General features: G+C 55.6%; 1 protein-coding gene across 1 annotated transcript in view; it reads right to left on the bottom strand.

Moving 5' to 3' along the window:
- Positions 1–26,927, bottom strand: part of CFAP77 (cilia and flagella associated protein 77) — a 105,872-nt gene that overhangs the window by 26,546 nt on the left and 52,399 nt on the right. The window contains exons 2-4 of the mRNA XM_090276033.1: positions 23,808–23,907; positions 23,090–23,318; positions 29–134 (exon numbers count right to left, since the gene is read on the bottom strand). Of these exons, the coding sequence (XP_090132159.1) occupies positions 29–134; positions 23,090–23,318; positions 23,808–23,907 (435 nt within the window). The remainder of the gene's footprint in view (positions 1–28; positions 135–23,089; positions 23,319–23,807; positions 23,908–26,927) is intronic.

Here is a 26,927-nt window from a genome sequence, read left to right as displayed (position 1 = left end):
GGCTCCTCGGGAGTGAGGCTGCCTTTACCTTGTGCTTTTTCTCCAGTTTGATGGCTCTCTGGGTGGCCTTTTGTTCCTGCACCCAGAGCTGCTGGTAGCGGTGCTGCAGCAGGTCAAACAAGGGCGTGGAAGGCCTGTGGGGGGGACGTCCAGGTGACCTTGAGGGCTTGGACGGGCCCCGGCACCTCCCCCAGGCCGCCCGCCCGCCTGACTGGCCGGGCTCCAGGGTGAACCCCTCTCCCAGGGCTTCAGAAGCCAGGGAAGAGGCGGGCACCTCTCATGAGTCATTGAGCGAACTCTGATGGCCCACCAGCCTAGTGCTGGGCCGAGAGGGTGACAAAGATGGTCTCCTGGACCAAATCTGAGACAGGCTCCTTGGAACCCCCTTTGCGACCAGACCGCACCCTGGGGCCCCTGAAGCCAGTCCCCCAGCCCTGCTGTCTGGCCCCCGGGCCTGCCTTTACCGGAGCCCCTGTGAGTCAGCTTAGCAAGAGTCCCCTTACCTCCTCCGTGTGCTCTCCTAGTAGCTTTCCACCCACGGACCCTGCACCCCGCTCCTGGGCTACCCGTCCCCCCTGCGCTGGGTTCCGACTAAGTTCGCTCCTGTCCTGAAATCACTGGCCCCTGCTGCAAAGGTGCTGAACAAAATCTGTCTTTATTGCCCCCAGTGTCCGCTCTGGGCCTCTTTGACAAGAGGTTCCAGCCCAGGAGCCTTATCCTTGCGGAGCTCTGTGTACGGCCCCGCCCCCTCGCGACGCTGTAAAGCGAGGGCTACCATCACCCCCTCCTGGAGCCAGAGCAGTGGGGACAGCTCTGTGGGTGACACCTGCCTGGTGTAACCACATAGGTGACGAGGGTGAGTTCTCGTGAAGAACCAGAGCTCATAAGTGCAGGCGGAAGGACAGAATTGAGGGGAAGGGACTCCCTCTCTCACAGCCCCTCCTGAAATAACGGGTGTCGGTCCTCACTGTCCGTGGCTGCTAGCGTGAGCACGCGGAAGGTAGACGGGGAACTTGACAAGGATGGGCCAGGCTGCAGCCGCTGAACCAAATGTTTTTAAATTGTGGTAAAATATACACCACGTAAAGCTTGTTCTGACGATCAATGACAGCATCACTGACGGTGACAGACACTGCGGAAGTGACGCAATTAGAGGCACGCAGCCCCGTCCACCAAACATTTGGGGGCAAGTATCAAAGTGAGCCTGAAGGTCACACTATCTCATGGGAGCCATCATGCAACTACAGGTGTTTTAGTAGCCGTGCTGGAAAGAGCACAGGAATTCTAACGAGTGAAATTAGTTTTACCAATAAACCCAAGAACTCAAACCCAGTAAAATAGAATAATGTGATGTTGAGAATGATGAAACAAGAGTGTTTCTGGCTCCTGGGCCGGCTCGCTCTCTGGCTCTGGCTCCCGGGCTCCGGGACTGGCTCTGGCTCCCGGGCTCTCTGTCCCTCGGGGACGCGTGGGTGACGGCGCTGCGGCTGCCTGCGTTTCCCAACGGCCCGCGTTTTGGACGGGAAGGAACTCCGGGCACAGCCTAGGGCCGCGCTGGCCTGGCAGAGGGTGGCAGGGTCGTTCTTTGGCTGTTCTAGAGGGAACGGGCTCCGAGGCGGAAGCCTGCCGCTCCTCTGGGATCGTGTGGCTTGTGCGTGTCATGTTTTAGTTTCTACACTAACCCCATAGAAACCAACAGGGACACGCTGGGAGAACCCGGGTGTCGGAGCTTAGCCTTCGCTGATAGGTTTGAGTGATTGCAGCTGCGACTTGCTGGGCTTAGTGACTGATTTCCTTTATCATAAAAAAAAGGTGCTGCAGGAACGGCCGGGGGTGCTGATGACGCGGGGAGCTGCGAGAGGGGGTGGGTCACGGGCATGGAGGACCCCGCTGGCTCTGCTTCCATCATGTGTGAAAATGTTCATAGGAAGAAGTAAGAAAGAGAAAAAGAGGAAAAAGGCAGTGAAGAAAGCCCATTATTTTCCCCATCACTCCCGTCGGACCTTCCCCTTGACCCTGAACAGCTTGGGTGTGTTCCCCCCACGCAACGCAGGTCCCCCCTCTGGGTGGGAGGGTCACAAAGTCAGCGCTGAGGCATCACCTGGGCCCCGTCCCCAGAGTTCTGACTCAGGAAGCGGGAGGGGGCCCAAGAAATAGCATTTTTAGCACATATAGGAAGTAGCTCTGATACAGGGGATAGTGGGGCTGAATGGTGGCCCCCCAAAAAGATATGTTTCCACCCCAGTGCCCGGAACCTTGTGAATAGGACTTTATTTGGAAAAGGGGTGTTTGCAGATAGAATCAAGTTAAGGATCTCGAGGTGGAGTAAATGATGATGTCAATGATTTTTAGGGAAGACTCTAAGTCCAACGACAAGGGTCCTTGTAAGAGACACAGAGGGAAGAGGGTGCTGTGAAGACGCAGTGAAGCTGTCACCGCTGGGGAGCGCCTGAGCCCCAGAAGCCGGGCAGGTCAGGAAGGAGTCTCCCCATGAGTCTCCGGAGCACACGCTGCCCTGCCGACACCTCGGGTGTGAACTTCCGGCCTCCAGGCCCGGGAGAGGGTACATTCCTGTTGTTTTCAGCCACCAAGTTCGAGGCAGTCTGTGACGGCAGCCCCAGGAAACGAACACGCAGGGGTTCCTGGGCCCACACTCTGGGAAACACCCCTGGAAGCTGCTGTGCAGGTGGGTGCTGTTCAGAGTGGGTCCCGTGCCTGAAAAATCACAGCACCCTCTGCAGCTGCAGGAAGCACAGGGCAGTGTTTTGCAAGCTCTCCCGGGTCCCTGGGTCCCTGGGTCAGAGGTGCTGGTTCAGGGCCCACCCTCGAGGCCTCAGAGGTCACCTGCCCCACCACCCTTAGCCCCCGAGGCCCCACGAAGGTGCAGACAGCACCTCTCAGCAGGGGTGCACAGGCGTTTGGCCTGCGTCACGTTTTCAGGCATGTGGGGGCCCCTATTTCACAGACAGAAAACAAGGAAGTGGGGTGCTGAGAAGAGACCCCCAGGTCATACAGTTGGGACCTGAGAGCAGGACCTTACTGAGCCTCGGGCTTTGCACACCGTGGTCTTCAAAGACTTCCAATCTTTGTCAACATTAAAAACTGGGAGGTTTCACCACGGGGACCTCTTAGGGACTGGCTGACCCAGGGCCCTGTCTGAAGGGAGGTTGGCGGCTTTGAAACACCCCTGTGCTCAGGGGTCTCTGCACAGAGCAGCCCCCGGCACACCTGCTAACGGGGGCCCTTTGTTTTCCTGTTCTTCAGCCCCGTGGCGGCTTTTATTACTTAATTATCACACGCCCCATGCTTCTGAGCAGCCTCATTGATAGCCGTGCTTGCTAATGACATTGGATGTGTAATCTGGCGATAGTTACCCCAAGAGGCCCCTGCAGCAGAGAAGCTACCTTCCCAGCAGCCCCCACCACACACAGCGAACCTCCTCTGGCCGCCCCGTGGCGGCCGTGCCGAAGGGCGGTGTGTCCTGCTCTGGCCAGGGTTCCTCTTACCTGGGAAGAGGCAGATAGGCGCTTGGAGCCGGAGGGGAGCAGACAGACTGTGACCCACCACCCCCGGCCCTGGCCTGTGGAAGGACATCCCTCAGGGTCTGCTCTGGCTCATTAACCTGGGTACAAAGGCAGGAGGCTTGTCTGACCCGGGGGAGAGTCAGATGGAGCTCGGGCCACATGACCCCTCCTTACACTGCCCCGGTGGCTTCCCGTGTCTTAGACTAAGCCGAGAGACGGGGGGAGAGGGAGAGGGAGAGCAGTGTTTAAAGAGAGACACTTTTCGTTGGCCAGGGTGTGATGACTTAGGCTAGATCCGAGCGATCCTCAGTTAAAGGAAGTTAATTGGTGGAGGTGCAAGGCCACGGAGGAAGGACAGCCTTTTCTCCGTGAATGGCGCCGGGACAACTGGGCCTCACAGGCACAAACAAAAACCGACTCTCCACCTAAGTCTCGCGCGGTATGTGAGAACGAACTCAAAATGAAGCACAGATGTAAGTGTAAGATGTAAAACTGAGAGGCTTGGGAAGAAAATGAAGGAGAAGATCTTTGGGGCTCAGGGTTAGGGCGGGCATCAAGTTCTTAGACGGGCCACCAAGTGCATGACCCACAAGGGGAGAAACATCAACTTCCTCATAGCAAAGAGCTGGGCTCCGTGAAAGAGTCTCCTAAGACGAAAAGAAAAACCACAGACCGGGAGAAGATATTTGCAAACCACGTGTCTGGCAGAGGCCTCCTACGGAGAATATGCGAAGGGCGCTCAGAACCCAGCAGCAGCAAAGCAACCATCCAGCTCAGGACAGGAAGTGACATTTCCTCTAAGAGGATATATGGATGGCAAATCAGTGCCAGAAGAAGCTGTCAGCATCCCGAGCCATTAGAGAAATGGGAATTAGGACCGTGACGACAGGTCCCTACACACCTATTAGTGCAGCTGAAGTAAGAAATGGTGACAGTGCCGCGTGCGGGCGCGGACGCCGAGAACCTGCCCGTCCTGCGCGCCGCTGGGCAGGCACGGCAGCACAGCCTCTCTGGAGGGCAGTTTGGCAACTTCTCAAAAACGTTACCCTGCGGGCCTGGCGACGGCACTCCCGGAGGGATGCCCACACCAGAAGCTACGCGCACATGGTTCCCCAACATGGGAACAACCAAAACGTCCTTCAATGGGTGACGGTTTAAACCACCGTGGGACAGCCATGCCAGGGAGTGCTCAGCCACGGGAGGAAAGAAACTACTGATACACACAACTTGCATAGATCTCGAGGCTGTGACGCCGACTGAAAAAGGCCAGTCTCAAAGGGTTATGTATATGTGATTCCATGCTCATCACATTCTGGAAGTTTCCAGGGACCGGGCAGTGGTGGGGAGAGGAGTCCCTAGGGCGCTCTTTGGGTGATAGACCAGTTCTGTGTCTTGATGGTGTCACACAAACCTGCACATGTGATAAAGGGCATAGAACTGAACACGCACACGCAGGAGGGCAGGTAAACGGGAGCTGAGGCCCGTGGACCTCAGTATGGATGGCAGTTTCCTAGTTTTGATGCTGCGCCGTAGCTAAGATTAATCCTCGGGGGAAACGGGGTGAAGAGCAGACAGGGTCTCTCTGTGCCGTTTTTATAACTTCCTGTGAATCCAAAATGACTTCAAAGTAAAATGTTTTTAAATGCAATCAGGCGTTTATAGAAAGATGTCACAGCATCGATGTCATGCAAAGAGGTAATCAAAGAGTCAAAAACTGGAGGGGAAAAATAAGCACAGGGGTGTTGGTGTTTTTTCCAAATGTTCTTCTGGATTTTGTGGTTTGTGGTATTGTCAGCATACTCCAACTTTTATGTTTTTTCTGGTTTTTCTCATTCTAAGGAAGTTTTCAGTTTTATGCCTAAATCCTTAAAGAGAGCCTGAAACTTGAACAAGATCTGAGGCTCTCCTTGAGTTCAGGTAAGATTTTTTTTTTTTTAATTGTAAGAGAATATTACATATAACTTTATGCTAGTAAATGTGAAACCCAAAATAAGATGGGTGGTGTATTTGGGCAAATAGAGAAGATCAGAGCTGACTGAAGCACACATACAAAATGTCGCCAGAGCCGTGGGTACCGGGCCCGTCTACACGTGGGCTCTCCCCGCCTTGCTCTAGACGGATTCCAGGGATCTCCAGAAATTTCTATTAAGCTTCCCAAACCTTTAATGATCCCAACAGGACAAGCAGAGTGTGTGCTACGGCCCTCCTCACTTTTCAGGAGCAAATGAGAGAATGCACAATGAATATTACCAGATCAAGTCGGGCAACATATTGATAACCGAAGGCCCTATTGTAACGCCCCCTGCCCGCCCTGGAGCGGAGGACGGGGACAGGCAGGGGTCCAGAGAAGGGCTCACTCCCTGCGCCTTCCTGCTACGCTGCCAACGGGGTAAGAAAGACACTTTTTTTCCTGATGAGGCTGGAGGTTTGGGCCATAACCCTAGACCGGACGCCCTAACTCCGAGATGGCCTTTTGTAATTGGAAGTGACCAGAAGTGGCGTGGCTGCCTCAGACATTGCTCCTAGACAAGGGCCAAGAAGAAGCTGGCCCTCAGACCAGAGCAGGTTTGAACAGGGCAAGGATACACATGTCCTTGAGGTCCTCTGCAGCTCCCAAGTTCACCGTGCTGGTCACCCGGATGCAAGCAGTGGCGTGGTCTTTGTTAGGAAAGACTACGTAGCTGCCAAAAAGAAGGCAGTGTCCATACGGGTAACAAGCCAGAAAGACCCCCAAGGCAAGTCGAGTATAAAAAACCAAGTTGGAGCCCTGGCTGCTGTGGCTCAGTGGATTGAGTGTTGGCCTGCGAGCCAAGTGTCGCTAGTTCGATTCCCAGTCAGGGCACATGACTAGGTTGCACGTCAGGTCCCCAGTTGGGGGCGCGAGTGAGAGGCAACCACACAGTGATGTTTCTCTCTCTTTCTCCTTTCCCCTCTCTCTAAAAATAAAATAAAAACAACAAATAAATAAATTATAAAAAAAAAAAAAAAAAAAAACAGGTTGCAGGAGAAAGAGCCAGGCAAGCACAGGGCCAACCACACAAGTGTGAACGCACAGAAAAAAGACTGGAAGGTAGCCCGCCAATGATGATGGGGTGGGGGCAGACGTGGTGGGAGGGGCCGCGGGGTCCTACCCCTTCCAGGCCACTTACTGGTTTTATATGACTCTTTTTCAATGAATAAAGCCAAGAAGGAAGGAAGGGAGGGAGGGAGGGAGGGAGGGAATAAAAGGGGAAGATCCAAGTCTGAAAAATCATGTAACTCTGCTGGGGCACACAGCCAGTGATGGGGTGAGGGCTCCTGTCCCCAGACTCAGTGTCAGGATGCAAGCCCACCCCTGCCCTGCCCCACCGTGCACAGCCCACCGAGAACATCAGACCAGAATGCTCCCTCTTCTCCGGGTCCTGGGAGGCCCTAGGCCAGAGCCGGCCCTGCCCCGTCGGGCACTGGGAGTTTAGCATTTCCCCGTGTACTTGACTCTTTTGGATGCATCTTTAGGAGCCACTTTTTCTTGTTTTCTTCTGCAACTGTTTTTTGCTGCTACCTTAAAACATGTTCAATTTTTAAAAGGTAAATGGAGTTATTTATAATAAAAACTGGGCATTTTCCCACCCCAAAATGAATGATTTTTGCCATAGGCTGAAGGCCCCTGTGGTCAGGGTATAGCCCTTCTCTACAGCTGTGTTTGGAGGAGCTGGAGGGGGTTCACACGGAACATCTTCATTATTTAACTTCACTAAACAAGGTGGAAAAGGTGGTGGGGAAGCTGCAGCCCAGAGAGGGCAAAGGGCCTGCCGAGGGTCACACAGCACACCCCAGCAGCGAAGCCCAGACTCGGGGCTCTCACCCCTCGGGCTACAGGGTGGGTCTGCAGCCAAGAGACCATGCAGTTGATTTGTGCAAAGACTTGAAGGGGCCGCTGCAGACAGAGGCCAAACCCAGGAGGCCCAGTCACTCTCATGGAGGATCCCAGACCCACTGACGCTTGCTCTGTGCAGTTGGGGCCCCAGGGCAATCACAACAACCGCCATAGCTCAGTGTCCCTCCCTGCTTCCTCCATCCCTGGGATAATTCTAGAGACAGATGTTAATATCCCCATTTCACAGATGAGAAATCTGAGGCCCAGAGAAGGTCAGTGTCTTGCCCAAGACCACACAGCCAGTGAGCGACATGCTGTATTCTCATCAGGGCCTGTGGGCTTATCCACCCCGCAGCCCTGCCCCCCACCCCACCCCACCCCGGAGCCTGGGTGCCACTGTGCGGCCATCGGAGCCCAGAGGAGAACAATTCATTGAGCATGGGCGTGGGATGAGCACAGTCCTCTCTCAGCCTTTTTCTTTATTTTTACTGTTGACACTTAGAGCTGTCCCCATTTCCCCCTCTTCCTTCAGGCCATCACCACACTGCTGTCTGTGTCCGTGGGCCATGCATGTATGTTCTTTGGCTGATCTCTTCCCCTTCTTTCATCCAGTCCCCTCTCCCATCCCCTCTGACAGCTGTCTGTCTGTCCAGGTGTCCATGCCTCTGTTTCTGTTTTGTTCATCAGGTTTCATTAGATGCCACATATAAGTAAGATCATGTGGGGTTTGCGTTTCTCTGACTGGCTTATTTTCCTTGGCATAATAATCTCCATGTCATTTTTATGGCTGCATAGTATTCCATTGTGTAAATGTACCACAGCTTTTTTTTAATCCACTTGCCCAGTGATCCCACTTCTGAGAATAAATCCTAAGAATCCCAGAACACCAATTCAAAGGATATATGCACTCCTGTGTTTATTGCAGCGTTATCTACAATGGCCAAGATGCGGAGTTAGCCCAAGTGTCCACGCAGTCTTTTGCCGGGTCTTTGGGGGTGAGCAGGAGATGGCCAGGAGGGGACGTGAAGCTGGGATGCATCTAGACAGAGACATCAGCACCGCCCCTCCCAGCTCTAGACCGGCCTGACGGGTGTTGGAGAATAGCAGTGATTCAGTACTGTGCCCCATTTTAATGAGCACTTACTACACCGAGCCCCTGGTTGAGCACTTCAGCCACAGTCGCAGTGACTCCTCATAACTCTGAAAGTGAGGATGAACAGTCCCACTTGCAGACGGGGAAACCGAGGCGCAGAGAAATTCAGCCACTTGCTGCAGGTTTGCTTATGGATTCCGAGCAGCCAGGGGCAGAGCCAGGCTCCAAACCCAGGTTACCCTGGCTCCTGTTGGCTGTGGGCAGGGGACCAAAGCAGGTCTGCATGGTCCTGTCATCGTTGTCCAGGTGGCCTGGCCGGCGGAGTCAGGCTGCATGTGCCTACAATGTGCTTTTCCGGATTTCTCCGACAGTGTTCCTCCTCACAAAGAAGCCGGTCCCTTCCTGGGGGGCTCAGGCTCCCACACTAGGGTTTCCTCTGTTTCTGAGCGGCCCCCTCGGAGACTTGGACACGTTATTTGCTGGAAACCTGGCAGGACCCTCTGGGAAACGTTCCTCACCAGCCTGACATTCCCACTGACAACAAAAGCGGGTTACAACTCGGTCTGATAAAGCGGGAAACGAGGCCTTCGGCGTGGAGACATCAGTGCGGACGTGGGCTGGGTGCGAGAAACCTCGGTCAGTCCAGTCGGGTCCATCTCCGCTGCCCGGCGACGGGTACCCCAGACCGGGGGCTGCTCTCCGCCCTTGCCGAGGGCGCCGGCCGAGCCGGGGAGGGGAGCGGATCATTTGCAAACATTAGGCTGACACGGTGCGTGGGGGCGGGGCGGCCGCACTGACAGCTCAGATGTGCCCGGGCGGCTCCTCTCTGCCGAGGGGCGCCCCGTGGATTAGAGGGGCCCTTTCATGGCAGCCCATCTTCATCTTCGCTGCTCATTAAAACTTCGTGGAGCCGCAGAACTCGGCGGAGGAGAGGAGGCCGCGGGAGCCTTCCGAGGGACGTCGGCACGCATCTGTTGAAGCGCGCCTGAGAAGGCAGCCGTGGGTCTGACAAACCGGGCTTTAGTGTGGCGCTCCGTTCACAGCGGGCTGAAATAATTGGTCATCAGTGACTACTAATTCGGCTGCGTAGCCGGAGGCGATTTTTTTCTTCCCAGAAAATCAATGACAGCCACGAAGGTCTGTGCACCGTGATTCTGCTCCAGACGGGTCCTCATTTGACGCTTCCTTCTTCCGCTGGAGACAGCTATTTTGTTAAAATAAAATTAAAATCCATCTCTAATGTGCCAAGGTCCTGGGCGGGGGGAGGAAGTGTGGGCACCCACATAGCCTCCGGGCTGATGGACGGAGTGGACAGCAGCCTCGGGGGCACCCGCGACATTCAGAGCACGCTGTGGGCCGTGGGCTGTGAGCCGTGGGCTGTGAGCCATGGGCTGTGAGCCGTGGGTCGTGAGCTGTGGGCCGTGGGCCGTGCATGGTCTGGTTTCCAAGGAGGCTGGAGGGCTGGGCTTCTCTCTGAGCTTCTAAATCAAAGCTGAACCCGCGGCGGACACCCAACGGTGGCACCATCTAGGGAGACGCAGCCTCTCCCCCGTCCCTCTCCGGTGGAGTGTGGGAGGACGGCCTTGTGTTCTCGGACAGCACCCAGAGGTGCCCTTCAGGGCTGGGGCTGCCTCCCCTTCGCTCACGACCCGAGGCTTCCTAAAGAGGTGCATCTGTCTGAGTGCCAGGTGGCTTCAATGACCATTTACCGAGCACTTCGCTTGTGCCTAACGTCACACAGCTGTTCTTTCTAACAAGTGATTCTGACTAATGTGGCCCACATGATACCAAAGCCACCGTTAAGTCATTTTTTTGGATTCTTTACATTGAAATTTTACTTGCGATCACTGCGGATTTCTCATGCAGTTGTAAGAAATGAGAGAGAGGTCCCACGACTCCCTGCCCATGGTAATATCCAGTGAAACGAGAGGACAAACTCGTGCCCAGGATATTGACATTGAGACAATGTACTCCTCTTAGGCAGATGTCCCCAAACTCGCTGTGGGGACATATTTCTTGGCAATCTCATCACAGGTGTAGTTTGCGTACCCACTACTATAGTCAGCATATGAAACAGTTCATCACAGCACGCCCTCCGCTCGTCTGGTGCCTGTACTGACCACGCCCACCGCCCGTCCAGTGACTGTGCTAACCACGCCCACCGCCCGCCCAGTGACTAACCACGCCCTCCGCCCGCCCGGTGCCTGTACTGACCACGCCCATCGCCCGCCCGGTGCCTGTACTAACCACGCCCACCGCCCGCCCAGTGCCTTACAAACCACGCCCTCCTCCCGCCCGGTGCCTTACTAACCACGCCCACCGCCCGTCCACTGCACCCGCGTGCCAGGGAACCATTCATTTCATCCTTATAGGAACCCTGCTAGACAGGAACTATTACAATGACACCTCCTTTTTAGTGATAAAGGAACTGATAGAGAACCATTGAGCCATTGACATTGAACTACTGATAGAGGTAGCAAGTAGGAATGGCGTGCTCAGGATCTGTACCTGGCCATACCGCACTAAGGAGGTTGCAAACAACAGACCCTAGGGCGTAGCTGGTCTCCAGACATGTGTAGTTGGGCCTGTAGCATTTTAAAGACTTGCGTTACCATTTTTTAAAAACAAGAATATACATAGAAGTTCAAATATCTGGCTTTTCCCCATGAGGCATCCATTTTCTGGTGACCTGGGCCCATATTCTCACAGGTCAATAGCTGGCTGGTGCTGCCCCCTTAGACCAGGCAGGTGCTCAAGTTTGACGCAGTCCCCACCACTCCCTATTGCCTCACACAGGGCTGGCTTTGCCCTTTAACCTGCCAGGCCTCTGCAGGCATGTAAAATTGTAGCCCCAGCTCTACGCCTCTTAAGTCACAGAAATACTGGGTGTCTCTCCTTCTTCCCAAGAGCTTAAAGGACTCTTTACTGATGAGCTCACACCATTTCTTCTGACACAGGAGGCAGTATTAACCCCACTCACAGATGGAGAAATGGGGTCCGTGGAGTTGGAAGTAGTGTGCTCACGGTCCCTCAAGACGGGAGTCGGAGAGCTCTATGTTGAGTCTGGAGTCTTTGGGCTTCATCTGTGCCCTCCAAAATGTGGGCATGGGGGGGGGTTCCACAGGGGCGGAGGCATGGGGTGGGGCAGGAGAAGAAGCTCCCTTAAAGGGAGAAAAAATGGTGGAGAGGCCTAAAGGGAAAAGCCGGGGCCCAGGATGCATGGTGCCTCAGCCCCAGGACAGTTAGGGACCCATGAAAATGGTTTAATCTTTTTTAAATCAGAAGAAGAAGTAATGATCCAGCCTGGATTATAGTCATCTTATACCAGCACAGCCATTAAGTAATTGTAATTTTTAACATTTGATTATTTTTTTTATACGGTACAAGGGCTCCCGGAAGCAGGAGGGCCCAGGGCCCACGGAAGTCCAGCTGCAGCTGAAAGACACAGGCTGGCCTGGATCAGAAGTTGCACTTGAATACTCAGACCCCCTCCTCATGCTGAGGCCAGAGATGCTGCAGGGTGAGTGAGAGCTGCCCCTGGGCCCAGGCATCTGCATTTTACCAAGGGTGCACACCCTCACCCCTGAGGAGAGTCTGGCCCACGGGGTCCCTGGCACCCCTAGGGGGTGACAGCTCTGAGCCTTTCCTATGGAGGGCCCTCCGACCACCTGGCAGCCACCATCACCTCCCTCTGGCCCCAAGGGAGGCTTGGACCCTTCACCCCCTCATGCCCTTCCACCTTTTTCTTAATTGTCCCTCCTCCACCTGAGGGCCTGTCTTTCCTAACCAGCCTGCAGGAAGGGGCGGTAATTGAGGCTCTCTCCCTGGCAGGACTCTTAGAGCTAATTAGAGAAGAGGACCTCTGGGCTTGTGGTTAGTTTTTAATTGTTTGTGGAGCCAACATAAAAGCTAATGACAGAGGAGGGAGGCTTTGTGAGCAGCACACGCCTGACTTCTAAATTTGTCTAAGAGGTCATTTGCAATTTGTTAACATTTTTCACAAGGGTGAATTCAATTAGCAGTTTCCCCGCACGGGCCCCCAGCAGTGGGCAAAGGATGGGCGGCGGAGCTGGATGGCTCTCAGGAAGCTTCTCCGAAACTGAGTGCCTGTGTCGAACCTTGGGGGCTCTCCCTGTGCACCCCCACCTTCTCCTGGCACAGCTGGCCGTGGCCTGAGCCCCTCTGGGGAAGGAAGGTTTGATGGAGCCAAATGGCTGTGGCTGGGAACCACGTGACCTCTAGGCCGCTCAGGAATCTACGGGCAGGGGGATCCTGGCACCTGGGGAGAAGGTGAGTAGCAAACTGGATGTCCCTGCTGGGGAGGAGCTGAGTGCCGGGACAAGGGTCACAGCATCCAGCCTAAGTCGAGGAGGTGGGCTTCCTCCCAGCAGCTCCGCTGCAGCTGTCGGCCCTGAGAGATCCCAAAGGAGAGTCATGGGGCAAATGAGAAGCACCCAGACCCCCAGTGATGGGTGACGCAGACACCCACACTGGGAGATGCGACGTTGACCAGAGTGACATTCGCCGACGTGGGGAGTTAAAAAAGCGAGTCGCCATACAAAGTGATTTAGGTAGTACGAAATCTCACTAAATAATACACATTATTTAAGGATCTCTGACGGGGTAGCAAAAATGTGACCCCCCTGGAGGGTAGCCATGCATGTTCCAACCTCAGGGTGGTGCCCCAGGGACAGAGGGGAGGGCGCGGGGCTAGGAAAGGGGGAGAGCGGGCTTCAAGCTGTGTTTGCTATATTTTATTTCTTTAATCATAATGAAAAGAGGATCGGAAGCAAATGCACAACGTGTTGAACCCAAGCGGCGGGTTCATGGGTGGTAGTCACGGAGCCTCTGGACTTCTTGTTTGGGGAGTTTTCTCACAAACACGAGAGAAAGGATCAGCAACCCTGTCTGTTCCTCAGGAAGGTGTTTAGACCTGTCGTCTTTTGGCTGATTACACCTCAACTGATCACACACAACTTTCATTTGTTTTCCCCACAAAACTAACGGGCAACATGTAACAAGACCCAACGGGCAGCCGCTGTAAAGTAATAATTTTAAAGAGAGTTTGATCAAAACGGAATGATTTCTAAAACACAGGGCTTTCTGACTTTGTGTTGAGAAGCTTTGATGAACGTAGTAGAGGGGAATGGTAGGTGGTCCCCCAAACATAAGCCCTCTTTCTAACCCCCAGAACCTGTGAATGTGACCTGATTTGGAAAAGGAGTCATTGCAGATGTAATTAACTTAGGAACCTGGAGGCCAGATCACCCTCGATGATCTGGGTGAGCCCTGCATCCACTGAGAAGTGTCCTGACAAGGGACGGAAGAGAAGATGCAGACACACCGAGGCGAGGCCATGTGACCACAGAACAGGGATCCGAGTGATGGGGCCATGGGCCAAGGCGTGCCGGAGCAACCAGACGCCGGAACAGACAGGAAGGATTCTCCCCGAGAGCCTTTGGACAGAGTGCGGCCCCGTGACACCTTGACTTTGGACTTCTGGGGTCCACATAGTGAGAGGATGAATTCCTGTTGTTTTGAAGCCGCCAAGTTTGTGGTAATTTGTTACCGAGGCCCCAGGAGTCTAACAGCTGAAGCTCCATGCCCGACAAGTTCGTGCTGGGAAAGGGGCGGCCATCTCACGTGTCCGGTGTTAGAATATTAGCTGTTTCCAACATCAGGGATGAATCGCAACGCAGCTGTCTGGTCTTCCTCACGCAGTCAGTCAACAAGCACTTACTGAGCACCTACTGTAGTCCAGGCACCGCGGATGCAGCAGGAAGCAAAATCGGACGTGACCCGAAGTCTCCATGCGCCCCCTCTCCCGCCCTCCTCTGCCCGCCCGGAAGCCACACGGCTGCATCGCCATTTCACGCCCCCGCTGCCTGTCTGACCTGCGTCTGGTTTCCGCTCCGTGTCCCAAACACCTGGGGTGTTGCCCAGCACAGGCGGGCATTGAAGGAACACGCAGCGTAGGTGGAGATAAGAAACGTGGCCGTGTGATGGCGGACTGTGTCTCTGGGCCTCAGTTTCCCCACCTGTAAGTGGGGACGAGAGAGAGCTGCTGCCTAAAGTGTTCTGAGGACCCTGTGAGAGGCTGCGAACGGGGCGCCGTGACGTGCTGCACAGGAGCTGAATAAACAGGGGCCGGTCTTGTTATTCATCAAAACCGATGCAGGGCGTTGGGGGTCCAGCCCGAATGGGGGCACAGCCTGAACTGGTCCTCGCAGGACACCCTCACTCCATGGACTCTTCGGCTCTCTGGTCGGAGTGTCTGTCTGGAGGCCTGGCAGGCTCCCAGCAGCACCAGCTCCTCTGGGGGGCCCCGTGCTGCAGGGGCCATCGTGTCCCTGGAGGGGCAGAACCAGCCGCACCCCAGAAACCCCCCTAACTGTGTCAAGGCTGAAGGCCACAGAGGCGAGGAGAGGGGCAGCCAGACCGGGCATGGAGCCCACTCCCCAAGCTTTGCCCACCGACACAGGCAGGAGAGGCCCAGCTCTGGGAAATTCAGAAGCAGGAGCCGGTGCGAAGCGGCTGGGGAGGCCCCGAGGGGGAGCGGCGGGGCCTCGTTAGCGCTGACCCTGGCACCTGCAGCTCCTGATGGATGATGGGGTTCGGGCGGGACAGGCCCCGGGGGAGCGGTGACCCTATCCATTATGGGCCCTGCCTGCTCCCAGTGCCTCGAGCCTCGGGCCCGGAATAAATCTCTGTCTGGGCTGCAGGAGAGCTGAGAGGGGAAAAGGTAAAGCATGAAAAATGTCTCCTTCCTGGCTCTGGAAACAAAGCTCCCATGGAGGCAGGAGAGAGCAGGAGTTTGGGGAGTCGGGAGGGGTCCCAGGGAGGCTGGGCTTCCAGGCAGGGAAGGGGGAGAGGGTGGGGACTCCACCCTCTCCCAGGTGCATGTTCCTGCTCCGGCTTCTTTTAACAATCCCCTCCCCTGAGATCTAGCTGTGAAGAGGATGGAGCCCCCGTTGGACCCAGTTTGGGGTATCCCAGGCCTCAGCCGGGCAGTGGTGGGTGGGTCAGAGGTGCCAGCCAACAGCTCCATCTCCTGTAAGAATCTGTTCTAGCCACTAAGTGCCAAGGTCCTGGTGCCAACTGCCCGGACCTGAGTCCCCACGCTTCCACTTATCACCTGTGACCTCTTGCTAATAGACAGACCCTGTCTGTGCCTTGGTGTCTGCATGGTTAAATGGAGGTGCTGGGTTGCAGCGAGGAGAGCCACGTCCCCATCCTGTGCTCGTCAGAGCTGGCCACTGATTACTGTGACTGTCATTGCAGATGCCATCCTGCTGCTGAGAGCTCGCCCCGGGACGGGCAGCCCGCCCCATCGTGGACGGGGCTGGGGAGGAGGAATGACGCCCTGTCCCTGCCTCTGCCTCCCGGAAGCGTGCCTCCCGTGCCTGCAGACAGCAGCTCCGGGAGAGGACGTAGCTCCAGTCCCAGTCGTCACCGACGGGCCCTGTGGCCTCAGGCAAGTGATTCTCTGAGCCTCAGTATCCCCATGTATAAAACGGGGATACTAGTCCCTGCTTGGTATTGCTGTGAGGATTTAATGAGATGAGGGCTCGTTAGCCACGAGGGTTGCCCCCCGCAACCCACACCCTGGTGGTCCTTGTTTAGTCTGTGAAGCCCCTCCCTGGTCCTCAGAGCAGGGCCTCAGAGAGTCGAGGGCTGTCTGCGTCTTTTCTCCCTTGCTCGGTAGGCTGCATTCCTGTCAGGTTCTCTGTACCAAGCGGTCCTCCTCCCCCACCCCACCCACTATCCTGACATCCCCCATCCTGTCACGGGCCTTCTCCAATTGTACCATGCACCACATTGTCTGACTTGATGCTCCAAGTGTGACCTGCGCAGCAGAACAGTGTGGGAAGGTCACCTCCCTCGTTCTGGACTTGTGACCTCTATCAATCTGGCCAAAGGACACACTCTTTGAGGCGGCATTGCCATGAGGCTGACTCATAGCATCAACTGGGGGAGCACTCAGAGTCTGCTAAGAGACACAGGCCTCCTGGCTTTGCCGTCTCCTCCCTGGCTGCAAAGGGAGTGTCTCTACACTTTCAGTAATGTGCCTCCAAGCCTTAGAGGGCCCTGGGCCGTATTTCTCCCCAGTAAATATTTATTGAGTGCCTACTAGGTCCCAGAATCTGATGACACAGTGGGGGACAAAACCGACATGGTCCCTGCCCGCCAGGCCCTGGGTGTCCGGTGGGGGAGAAAGGTGTCGAGCAGAGACATGCAGGCACTCCTGGACTTAGGATGGAGCCCTCATGAGCTGAAAATATCTTAAGTGGAAAATACAGTCGTCCCTTGCTCTATCGCAGTTCACTTATCGCGGCCTCACTGTATGGCGGGATTTTTAAAAATATTATATTTAATCATTTATCGCGGGTTTTTCGCTCTATCGTGGAATTCTGAGGTACTGTGTACGTATGTTGTTAAAGTGACGTAGGTTTAAGAGTGTAGAATACAGGTAAGGTTCCTACTTCGCGGGGGTCTGGAACGTAGTCCCCGCGGTAAGTGAGGGATCACTGTACGTTTAATCCTACACTGAAGAGTGTCGCTTGCGCACCCTCGTGATCACTGCCCTGCCCAGTATCGCAAGAAAAGATGGAAATGCAAAATTCAAAGCTTGGTTTATACTGAACACGTATCGCTTTTGCATCGTTATAACGTCAAAGAACAAAACAAAACAAAAACCCAAGTCCAGACATCGTAAGTGGGGACTGTCTTCTTTCACTGCAGGAGCTGTCAGTGCCATGGAGTGGACGCGGGACCGGGGCCTTCTCTGCCGGGCGGGCGGGACGTCTGTTTCAGGCCAGGCGAGGGGGTCTTCGCCAGGTCCGCCTGCTCCCCCTGGTGGTCGGCCCCGTTGCGTTCAGCCGGGCTTCAGGCCTCCGATGCGTCGGGAGTTGGTCTCTGGGCTCAGAGTCAGCCATGGATCCCGGGGACAGTTCACTGGCTGGGAAGAGGCGTGTTATTATTTTATAGGCGTTTGGGTGCGCGGCTGGGATTTTGGCCGTCGGCTTCAGGAGCAACAAAATAACCCTGGGTGATGGATGGGCCCATTGTAAATTTGTAAAATAAATCAGCTTGGCAGAGAGATTCAAAAAGCCTGTCAGGCAGCAAACATTTTTTACACGCCTGTAGCATTTCCTCCCCGCCGCACATCCGTCAGCGTCGGGCTGGGCCCCGTCGGAGAGCCGGGCAGGCCGCGTGCCGCCCGCCTCGTGTCCCCCGCTTCTCTGCGCTCTGAACGCTTTCCGCACCGGGACTGGACAGGTCTGGGCTCGACTAACTGGTGGATGAACCATGTATCCTGCCGAAGTTGCATGTTGCCACTGGCTTCGTATCCAGAGTCCGATTCGGTTATCAGCCCGCTCAGCGAATATTCAGTGAAGCCTCTTCAGCAAGGGCGCGGTGGCCGGCGCTGGGACGCCGGGGTGGGCACCCGGTGTGGGGGGTGTCCGGGCACCTCACCAAGGAGTTTGTTTATTGGGAAGTAGGGAGCCACTGAAAGCGAAGGGCAGGGAAGTGACCCATCAGAGCGCAGCTCGCTGGGCTCTTTTGTTGTGTCCAGACGAAGTGGAAAGTTTTCAGAAAAACCCAGACAGGATGGCCTTACGCAATGTCAGTGCCGAGATGGTCCGCCTCAGAGCCCCTCTAGTGCAGAAGAAACTTAGGTAGCGTCTCTCCCTGGGGCACCTCCATCCTCGTGTTTGTTAGGCGGACAGGTCAGCGCCACCGTCACCATCACAGGTGCCGAGGGCGGTCCAATCCCCATCCCGACACAGGGCGGCCAGGGGCAAATGGCTTCACCTCTCTGACCCTCCGTCTCTTCTTCTGCAAGGCGGGGATGTAAGAGTTCCAGGCTCCCTCACACTCGCTGAGCCGGTTCAGGGTTATTGGAGGAGAGGAGGCGTCTGAGGTGCTCAGCCCAGCGTCCGACGGGTAATAGTAACAACAGTGCATACTTGCCATGATGAGTCCGAAGCAGGGTCTCCCCACCTTCCAGCTGGCTCATGTCAGACACTGACGCTCAGGGGTTGTCTGCTCATTGACTGAGTGACGGACCCTTCCGGTACCATCCCTGCCTTGTGTGTGGCGTGAGGCTCCGGGCAGGGTGGCGGCAAAGCCCTGGGTGCCCAGAACCTGCCAGAAGCCGCAGCTGCTGCCCAGACCTCGCCGTTCCGCTCCCTCCCTCCCGTCGTCCTGACTCATCCTAATAGACAGTGCTGGACCAATTAGGAGCGGCCACAATTAAGATGTGCCGAGGGAACACGAACATTTGCAAACACGTATTAAAATGCATCAGTAATTAAGTGCCTCTTTAATAGTTACATTTCTGACCTCCGGACACCTCTGTTGACGGACCTGGGGTCGCAGCACGCTTTGAGATCTGCGTTGGGACCTCACACCCTGGTCATGAAAATTTAAAGTTCTTCCCTGACTTGAATTCTGAGGTGTGACAGTGACCAGGAGCTCGAGATGTGGGCTGTTCCGGCCGCCTGATGCGAGAGAGGGGTGGCCTTCCAAACGGCCAACAGACGGGGTGCAGACCTAGGCTCTGCCACCTGCAGCCTCAGCCAGGGCCTGCACCCTCCCTGTCCTGCCCCGGGACATGCACAGAGTGACACCTGCCCGAGGGGACTGATGTGAGGGTTAGCAATGACATGTGCAAAGTGCCTGCTGTGCGAAGGCTCAGGTCACGGCAGCTCCCGGCAGGGTGGCCCCTGCCGCTGTCAGAGGGCAGGAGGAGGCGGCAGCTCGCTGAGGGGTCGGGGTGACCGGCGTTTCCCCGGGGTCTGCAGACCCAGCGCTCAGCGTGCGGCGGGACCAGGCAGATGGAGAAAATGAGAGCCAGGGTGGGTGAGGGCTGGGAGAGGCAGGAGAACACACGGGGGTCTGTCCAAAGGGGCCGCTGCCTCCCGGCCCAGCCCCTGGCACCAGGCAGTAGCGCCCACGTGGGGTCGGCCGGGCTCTGACTTAAGAGAACCGGGAAATCCACGTGTTTACGTGAAATCTCCTGACTTTTAAGATGCGGTGAGAAACTTAAAAAAAAATTTTAAAAATTACTACCTGTGCCAAATAAACATGTCTGTTTGTTGACCTGTCTACATGGGCCCCTTTTCCAGGTAAGAGCCCCGGTCTCCACTTCCTTTTAGCCACAGAGGTGGGTGGATTGACATGCGTGCCTTGCCGAGTGAGTGACAGTCTGTGACCCACGGTGTGGACTGGGAACCACGTGGGCTAACTGGAAAGGAAGTGACTGAATCATCCATCGTCCGTTCAGGCTCAGATCCCATCTGGTTCTGAGAGGTGGAATGGCAGGCGCATCGGGGTGCAGGGTGCCCCCGCCATCTGTCTGTTTTGTCCACCATAAAATACATAAGGGGCAAGAGGATTTGTCATTGGGGGTGGGGCATAGCCGGGGTCAGAATGTGCTCTCACATGGCGGTGACAACCTCCGTGCTCCTTCGTGTCCCCAGTCTAAGGTGGGACTTTATTCTGATTTTGTAGCCCCTCCGGAGCTGCGAGTGCTCGTTTGCTCCTTTCTTTATTTATTGGCCCAAATCACCCCAACAAGTCCTCGGGTAGTCGGGCCGGATTGGACTCGGTTTTAAACATGCTTTTAAAGCAGAGAAATAAATACACCCGAGGCTTCTAGAAGGTGATCGTTAGAGAGTGGGCCTCGGCCCCATAACTTTAAAGTAATAGCCCCATTACGGAGGGGCGATGGTTCTTTAACTGCTCCTCGCGTTTACGGTGCGAGGTGGGGGGGCTCTGTGGGCAGGTTGGGTGTCTCCGTAAGAGCTTTCGCAGCGGCCATTTAACCTCCATTTACGAAGAAATAAAGCGAAATTGATGCTGATTTGGGCCTGCTTTGGGGGGTAGTTTTGTGCCATAAAGCCCTTCGGCTTGCAATTCGCTGAGCCGCCCTGTCACATCAGGAACGGCCACTGTTGATAAAGATAAAGCTTTATGGCCGCGAGAGTTGCTGCTAACAGCAACCTAATGCAGCATTTTCATTTTTGGGCAATTAATGTTAACGTCTGCTACGAAAATTGTCATTAAATACCATTTTAAAATCCATTCAATTTGCATATGCAAAGCCCATTTACCATCATAGAAAATACAGCTGGCATTTCATCACGTGCTTCGTCTGGAATGGTAGCCACTCAGTTTTATAGCAACGTAAGGTTTTTATATTGAAAGCCTGATGATAACGGATAGCCTTTCTGAGCCCAGCGGGCTTAAGCTTTTCCATTGTATATGGAAAAACGGAGCCCCAGGATCAGAAACTGTGGGTGTTCACGCTGCACCCCAGTCCCGAGGCGGCAGGATGTGGAAGAAAGGGCAAAGAGCACTGGACAGGGAGTCCGCCGGCCTGACTCCAGACCTGGCTCCTGTCTGGTCACAACTTGCTCGTGGCCTCGGGAAGTCTCTTCACCTCCCTGAGCTTCTCTTTTCCTGTTTTAAATAAGGGCTATGATCCAGGTGACTGCTAATGTCTGTATATCTTAATATTTTAAAATATAAGCACTCCAGGTTGAGAGTCCAGGCCAAGCCTTGCTGTGAGGAAGTTGTGTGAACTTGGGAAGGTCAAGTAATCTCTTCCTGCCTCAGCTGGTTGTGACCCTGCCCCGCCCCATCCCCCCCCCACCCCCGTGTGGGCTTTATTGACAAAGAAACGAAGTTGACACAGAGACGGACATGCCCTGACAATCCTAGGATGCCCGGCTACTGCTGTAACATCCTACTTACGGATGAAAAGCAAAGGGCAAAGCTGGGACTAGAACCCCAGGCTGACTCAGCCAGGACCCCTCCCAGCCACCACGCTGGCTTTGAGACACTGGTGACCAGTATGGACCAGTCTAGTGACCCAGTGCCCAGCGGGGACTGTCTGTCCCTCTGTGCTCCAGGCAGTCTTTGAGCAGAAGGGCAAGGAGGGCATGCACATGCCAAGGGCGCAGAGGGGCCCAGGCAGAACCCAGTGACGGTGGGACTGACGTGGGCGTTGTTTCAAAGGGGGGGAGGGAGGGCAGTGTGCAGATGATTAGTTAATCCAGCCCAGAGGTGCCTTTCCAATCTGTCTCTAGCATCAGATTCTAGGGTTTGAGGGCTGGTGAACAGAAGTGCGTTTCTGGTGACAGAGGTGAGGCTGTAGCAGGTAGGAACGACGAAGAGGCACCGCTGAGCTGAACTGGGAGGAACAAGCCGTTTCACCAGTGAGGATGCTGAGCCTAGGCGGGTGGCAGGCGCCGTGGAAACAGCATAGAGGCGCCTCAAAAAGAAAAAAATCAAATACAGAGCCCTGGCCGGTGGGCTCGATGGGTTGGGTGTTGTACTGCAAACCGAAATGTTGCCAGTTCAATTCCCGGTCAGAGCACCTGCCTGGGTTGCGGGCCAGGTCCCTGGTTGGGGGCGTGCGAGAGGCAACCAATCACTGTTTCTTTCTCACATCAATGTTTTCCTCTCTCTTTCTCCCTCCCTTCTCCCCTCTCTAAAAAATAAATAAACTACACAAAATAAAAAGTAAACATAGAATTCCGGTATGAGCCAGAACTCCACTCCTGGGTATGTGCCCAGAAGAGGTCGAGGCCGGGTTCACGGCCGCAGGAGCCACAGGTGGAAGCAGCCCAAGTGTCCGTCGGCAGATGAATGGACACACACTGCGTGGTGCACACACACGGCGAAGCGTGATTCCGCTTCGAAAACAAGGAAACCCTGATGCCTGCCCCAGCGGGGATGGCCCTGGAGGACATGATGGTAGATGCCGTGGAGCCAGACACAAGAGGGCGAGGGCACGTGGCTGCGTTTAGATGAGGCTGTGCAGCGGTCAAGGTCACGGAGGCAGACAGGAGAGCAGTGGGCGCCGGGGGCCGAGGGGGGGAGGGGCAGAGAGTGAGGGGACAGCATTTCAGTTTTGAGAAATGAAAGTTCTGTGAGTGGCCGGGGTGGCGGTCACGCAACAGTGGGAATGTACTTTCACGCCCCTGAATTGTGCACTTAAAAATGGTAAATTGTACGTATATTTTGCTACAGTAAAAACGATTAAAAAAAAAAATTACGACGGAACCACTAGAAAAATAGAAGTGTGATGGCTCAGCCAAAGGATGGTCTAGGAGCAGCAGCAAGATTGGGACTGACACCCGGGCTGGCGTGGCTCAGTGGACTGCGTGCCGGCCTGCGAACCAAAGGGTTACTGGTTCGATTCCCAAGACGTGGAGAGACGCCCAATTACTGATGACATCACCTGAGTGCCTAGATCCAGCTATGCCTGAAGCTCTACCCCTGGGCTTTTCAACCATGTGAGCCAATAAATTTCCCTTAAAAAAGAATCAAGGCGGTTTGCATTGAGATTGATGACAGGCAACCACATTCTATTTTTATAGAACGTCATGCGTGGCAGGGTAGGGACATGGGCCACATGACAGCCTCTGAATCAATCACTGTGACCAAGGTTTGTGAAGGACGCTGATTGGCCAGTTCTGGATCGCGTGCCCCTCCCTGCAGTCCAGACTCATGCTCCCACTTAAGTTACTAATTCAGTCACCGCTTAGCCCCGCCCTCGCCTACCATGGGGAGGAACGGAGCCTAAGGTGTCGGCCACCTTACCGTGCCCGGATCCCAAACGTCATATTCGGCGGGAGAGAGGGAGGTTCCTTCTTGACGCTCCGGTCCTCCTTGTCGCTGATGCGGATGTCATTGAGCCGACGGTAGAGAAGATTCTCCCGGGCAGTTACCAGGCCAGCTTTCACTGCCCCACGATTCATGGCGATGTAATTCCGAGTCAGCTCTTGGGGACAGGTGGGCTGCTGCTTAAACACATTCCAGTGTCCGATGGCTAAGGACAGAGAGAGACAGGCCATGGTGTAGGGGTCAGTCTGGGAAGTAGAGCCACCCATGGCATCTGACTAAGAAGACGTGGGGCCCGCGGGTCCTGCACCTGCCCGTGAGCCTGGCGCCTGCCGTGGGACAACCCTGCCTGGCTCCCTGGAGAGGGACGGCACAGGGTTCCCACGGTCCCAGAGGGCCGCCGAGCCATTCCATGGAGCTGGGGTCCCCTGGCCTCGACCTCCTCTGGGCAGTCAGAGGGCTGGTCCCGAGCCCACCTCTGGGCTCGCAGCTTAAATGGCACGGAGCACAGACTCTCCCTGGCCTGGGGACAAGGCTCCACACTGGCTGAGCTCCTTCCTGTCTCCCTGACACCTCCGACCGGGACCCTGCCTGGCCCTCCCCGTCTCAGCCACGCCCAGATTGCCATCGGTGCTGCTGTGGGACAGGCCCCTGGGCTCCTTCCCGGGAGCGTGGCCAGCTCCAAACACATGCTCACCTTCGGGGACCCCTCCGTCGATCCCCCGGATGTAGAGTCCATAATTAAAGTTAATTCCAGGGAGGCTGCAGCTTCTTTCCCGGGGCTTCCCGAGTTCAGCCTGTGGGGGAACCACAGAGAGCAAGGTGAGGAGTGGAACCTCAGACCCGCCGTCTTACAGTAGATTCAGCAACAGGGAGCCATCGCAGGCCCGGAGGCCCGCTTTGCCAGGCCCCGTGGGCAGCCTTCAGGGTGACAGAGTCCTTCCTGAGAGGAGTGTGGCAATAGATGGGCACTGAGGCGCCGGACTGGGGTACCTGTGCGTAGGGGCCGGCGAGGAGAGCGGTGGGATGGGGGCGGCGCTGCCCCGCTCAGAGCGGTGGCCCTTGGGGTCCAGCCCAGGCCTGCCGGCCTGCAGTGGAAACCACGCCCCATGTGGGTGTGCTGAAGCGAGACTCCCCAGAGGCCGCCGTGGAGGAAGCGGCATCTTTCCTACCTGACCTTTCATTCCTACCGGACGACAGGCCCCCCGTCCCTCTTGGCAGCGGACAGCTCTTCTCACGCCGGGTCTCTGGCGAACTCCTCCTGGAGCCCCCGGCAGGCGCGTGTAGGAAAGGCATTGGCCTGTGTCTTCTCAATCCCCTGAACTCCCCCGTTTTACAAAGAGGGAAAGTGAGACCCAGAGGGGCGGAGCCATCATCCGGGGCTCCGAGGCGATGGGGCTGGGTTTCAGACACAGGTCAGCCTGGCCTCGGGGCCGGAGCTCTCGGTCCTTTTTCCACACGGCCCCTCAGCTGCTCCCCGAGGTCCCTGAGGTCACTGAGGGGGGCCCTGTCCTGCACGGTGCTTGGGCGGCCATCACCGTCTTCACCATGGATGCGCGCTGGCTGAGTTCCACGTCCCGGACACAATGTTCTGTTTTTCACACGCTTCTCTCACTTAGTCCTCCCTCTTTCTCCTTCTTTCTCATCTGCGTCCCCGCTCTCTGGACCCCAGGGACCTGAGCACAGACAGGGAGGTGCTCAGGGCCATTGGTAGTGGCGCACGCTGCCTTTGGCATAAACCCCTCCCTGGGGCTGGCAGTCGGGGTCCCTGCCTCCATCCCCACCCATCCTTGCAGCTTCATCTCCCAGACTCCCCCGCGTGGCCCCGCGGTTCAGACGGACAAGGGGCCTCCTGGAATGCCCTTCGTTCCGGGCGCACCCTCCCTGCTGGTCCCCCTTCTTCAAGCTCTCTGACCCCTCGAGTTCACAGCAGCCTCTCCCCGCACCTGGCTCTGCTGACACTTACTGTCTGTTCTGCTGCCTGGGGCTTAGAACTCAAGTGACCTGGATTTCTGTGAACGCAAAGGCCGACTGCCTGGGTGACAAATTCCTGCACAGCCCGCCCTGTGGCTTCTGCTGCCTTCCGTTTGCTGGTGGTCCATAGCAGGTGCGCAGTGAATGCCTGGGATGAAAGCCTCTTCCACTGGGAAGACTTCTCAGATTGCCCCCAGTTCAAACAAGCTTCCTTGAAGGTGACATCATAGGGCCCCGAATGACACCTTAGGGCCCCTTCAAAATGGCACAGTGGCGGCTGCTCCAGCCCAGATGGGCCTTGACTGTACGGTGATCACTGAAGAAGCCAGTCGCAAAGGACCGCATGTTGTATGATTTCGTTTACATGAAGGGTCTCAAACAGGCAAATCCACAGGGGCAGAAAGGAGGTTGGTGGCTGCCTGTGGCTGGGAGGGGGAGGGGGAGGGGAACAGCTAAGGTGAGGGGGCTTCACTCGGGGGTCACGAAAATGCCCTAAAGTGATTGTGGAGACGGCTGCACAGTTCTGTGAACATGCGGAAATCCAGGTCGTGCACCATGAATGGGTGACTTGTACGGTGTCTGAATCATGTCACGGCAAAGCCATTCAAAATTATCAAGTAGCATCATGAAGTCATTACTTGTGTGATGATCTGTTTAATGCCTGTCTGCCCAGTAGACTGTGAGCTCAGTCTTTATTCACTGATTTTAAGGTTAGTTTAAAGTTTTGTTTTTATTTTATTTTTATTTATTTATTTTAATAATTTATTTATTTTTAGAGAGAGGGGAAGGGAGGGAGAAAGAGAGAGAGAGTGAGAGATAGATCCGTTGTGGTTGCCTCTTGTGCGCCCCCAACTGGGGACCTGGCCCGCAACCCAGGCCTGTGCCCTGACTGGGAATCGAACCGGCGACCCTCTGGTTCGCAGGCTGGTGCTCAGTCCTCTGGGCCACAGCAGCCAGGGCTAAATTTGTTTTTAAAAATACTTTGTTTTTTTAGAGCAGCTGTAGTTCAGAGCAACATTGAGCAGAAGGGACAGAGTCCCCATCTGCCCGTGTTGGTCTTTATTTTCACCCGCTTCTTCCGGGGCCCAGCGCAGAACAGACGCCAGTGAACAGCGGGGGCGGGGCGGGAATGAGTGCCTGAGCTGCCGCTGTGGAGGCTCCATCAGTTCCTTTCCACGCGGAGCCTGCTCAGTGTCCTCCCTCCTCCTTCCCATCTCAGCCCCCAGGCCCAGTCCTGCCTCCAGAGCTCCGGGGTTCTGAGTCCCAGGCAGGTGCCCGCGACCTCTGCGAGGCGGTTTGTTTGAATTCCTTCCACACCACTCACTCTGAGCTGCAGACAAAGCTCTGGCTTCTCATTTGTTTATGAAAATGATCTGGCCTCTCTGCTGACTGCTGGGAAGTTAATTAAAATGTGACTTCTCTGGGAGAGGCCCGCTCCTTCGGGGCAGGTGCAGGTGGGCAGGCTTCCAGCTGGCAGAGGGATGACAGACAGACTCAGGAGCTGGCTGCCACTCTGGGCGGGCAGAGGGGTGGGGACGAGGCGGGTGCCTCCTTCTCCACGCGCCTGGGAATCAACTGCCAGGGCACATGGAAGCCTCGGGCTGCAAAGATCATCCCAGTGGGAGGTTCACTCATTTTTTTCACTCCACAAATATTTATTTTCTACTTATGCTGCACCAAGCCCTGTGCCCAGAGTTCAAAGGTAAACAAAGAAGACACATAGACCCTGCTCTTAGGAGTCCATCTTCTTGCAAGAAGGACAACTGGACAGGACGCTTCTAGCTCCAAAAATCTGTGAGTCCACAGAGAAAAACAAGCTATAATATTTGCAATACATGTATCT

The sequence above is a fragment of the Furipterus horrens genome, unplaced genomic scaffold, assembly GCF_987537825.1.
Source record: "Furipterus horrens unplaced genomic scaffold, mFurHor1.1.pri manual_scaffold_4, whole genome shotgun sequence".
Taxonomy (NCBI): Eukaryota; Metazoa; Chordata; class Mammalia; order Chiroptera; family Furipteridae; genus Furipterus; species Furipterus horrens.
This window is presented reverse-complemented; position numbering and strand designations above follow the sequence as displayed.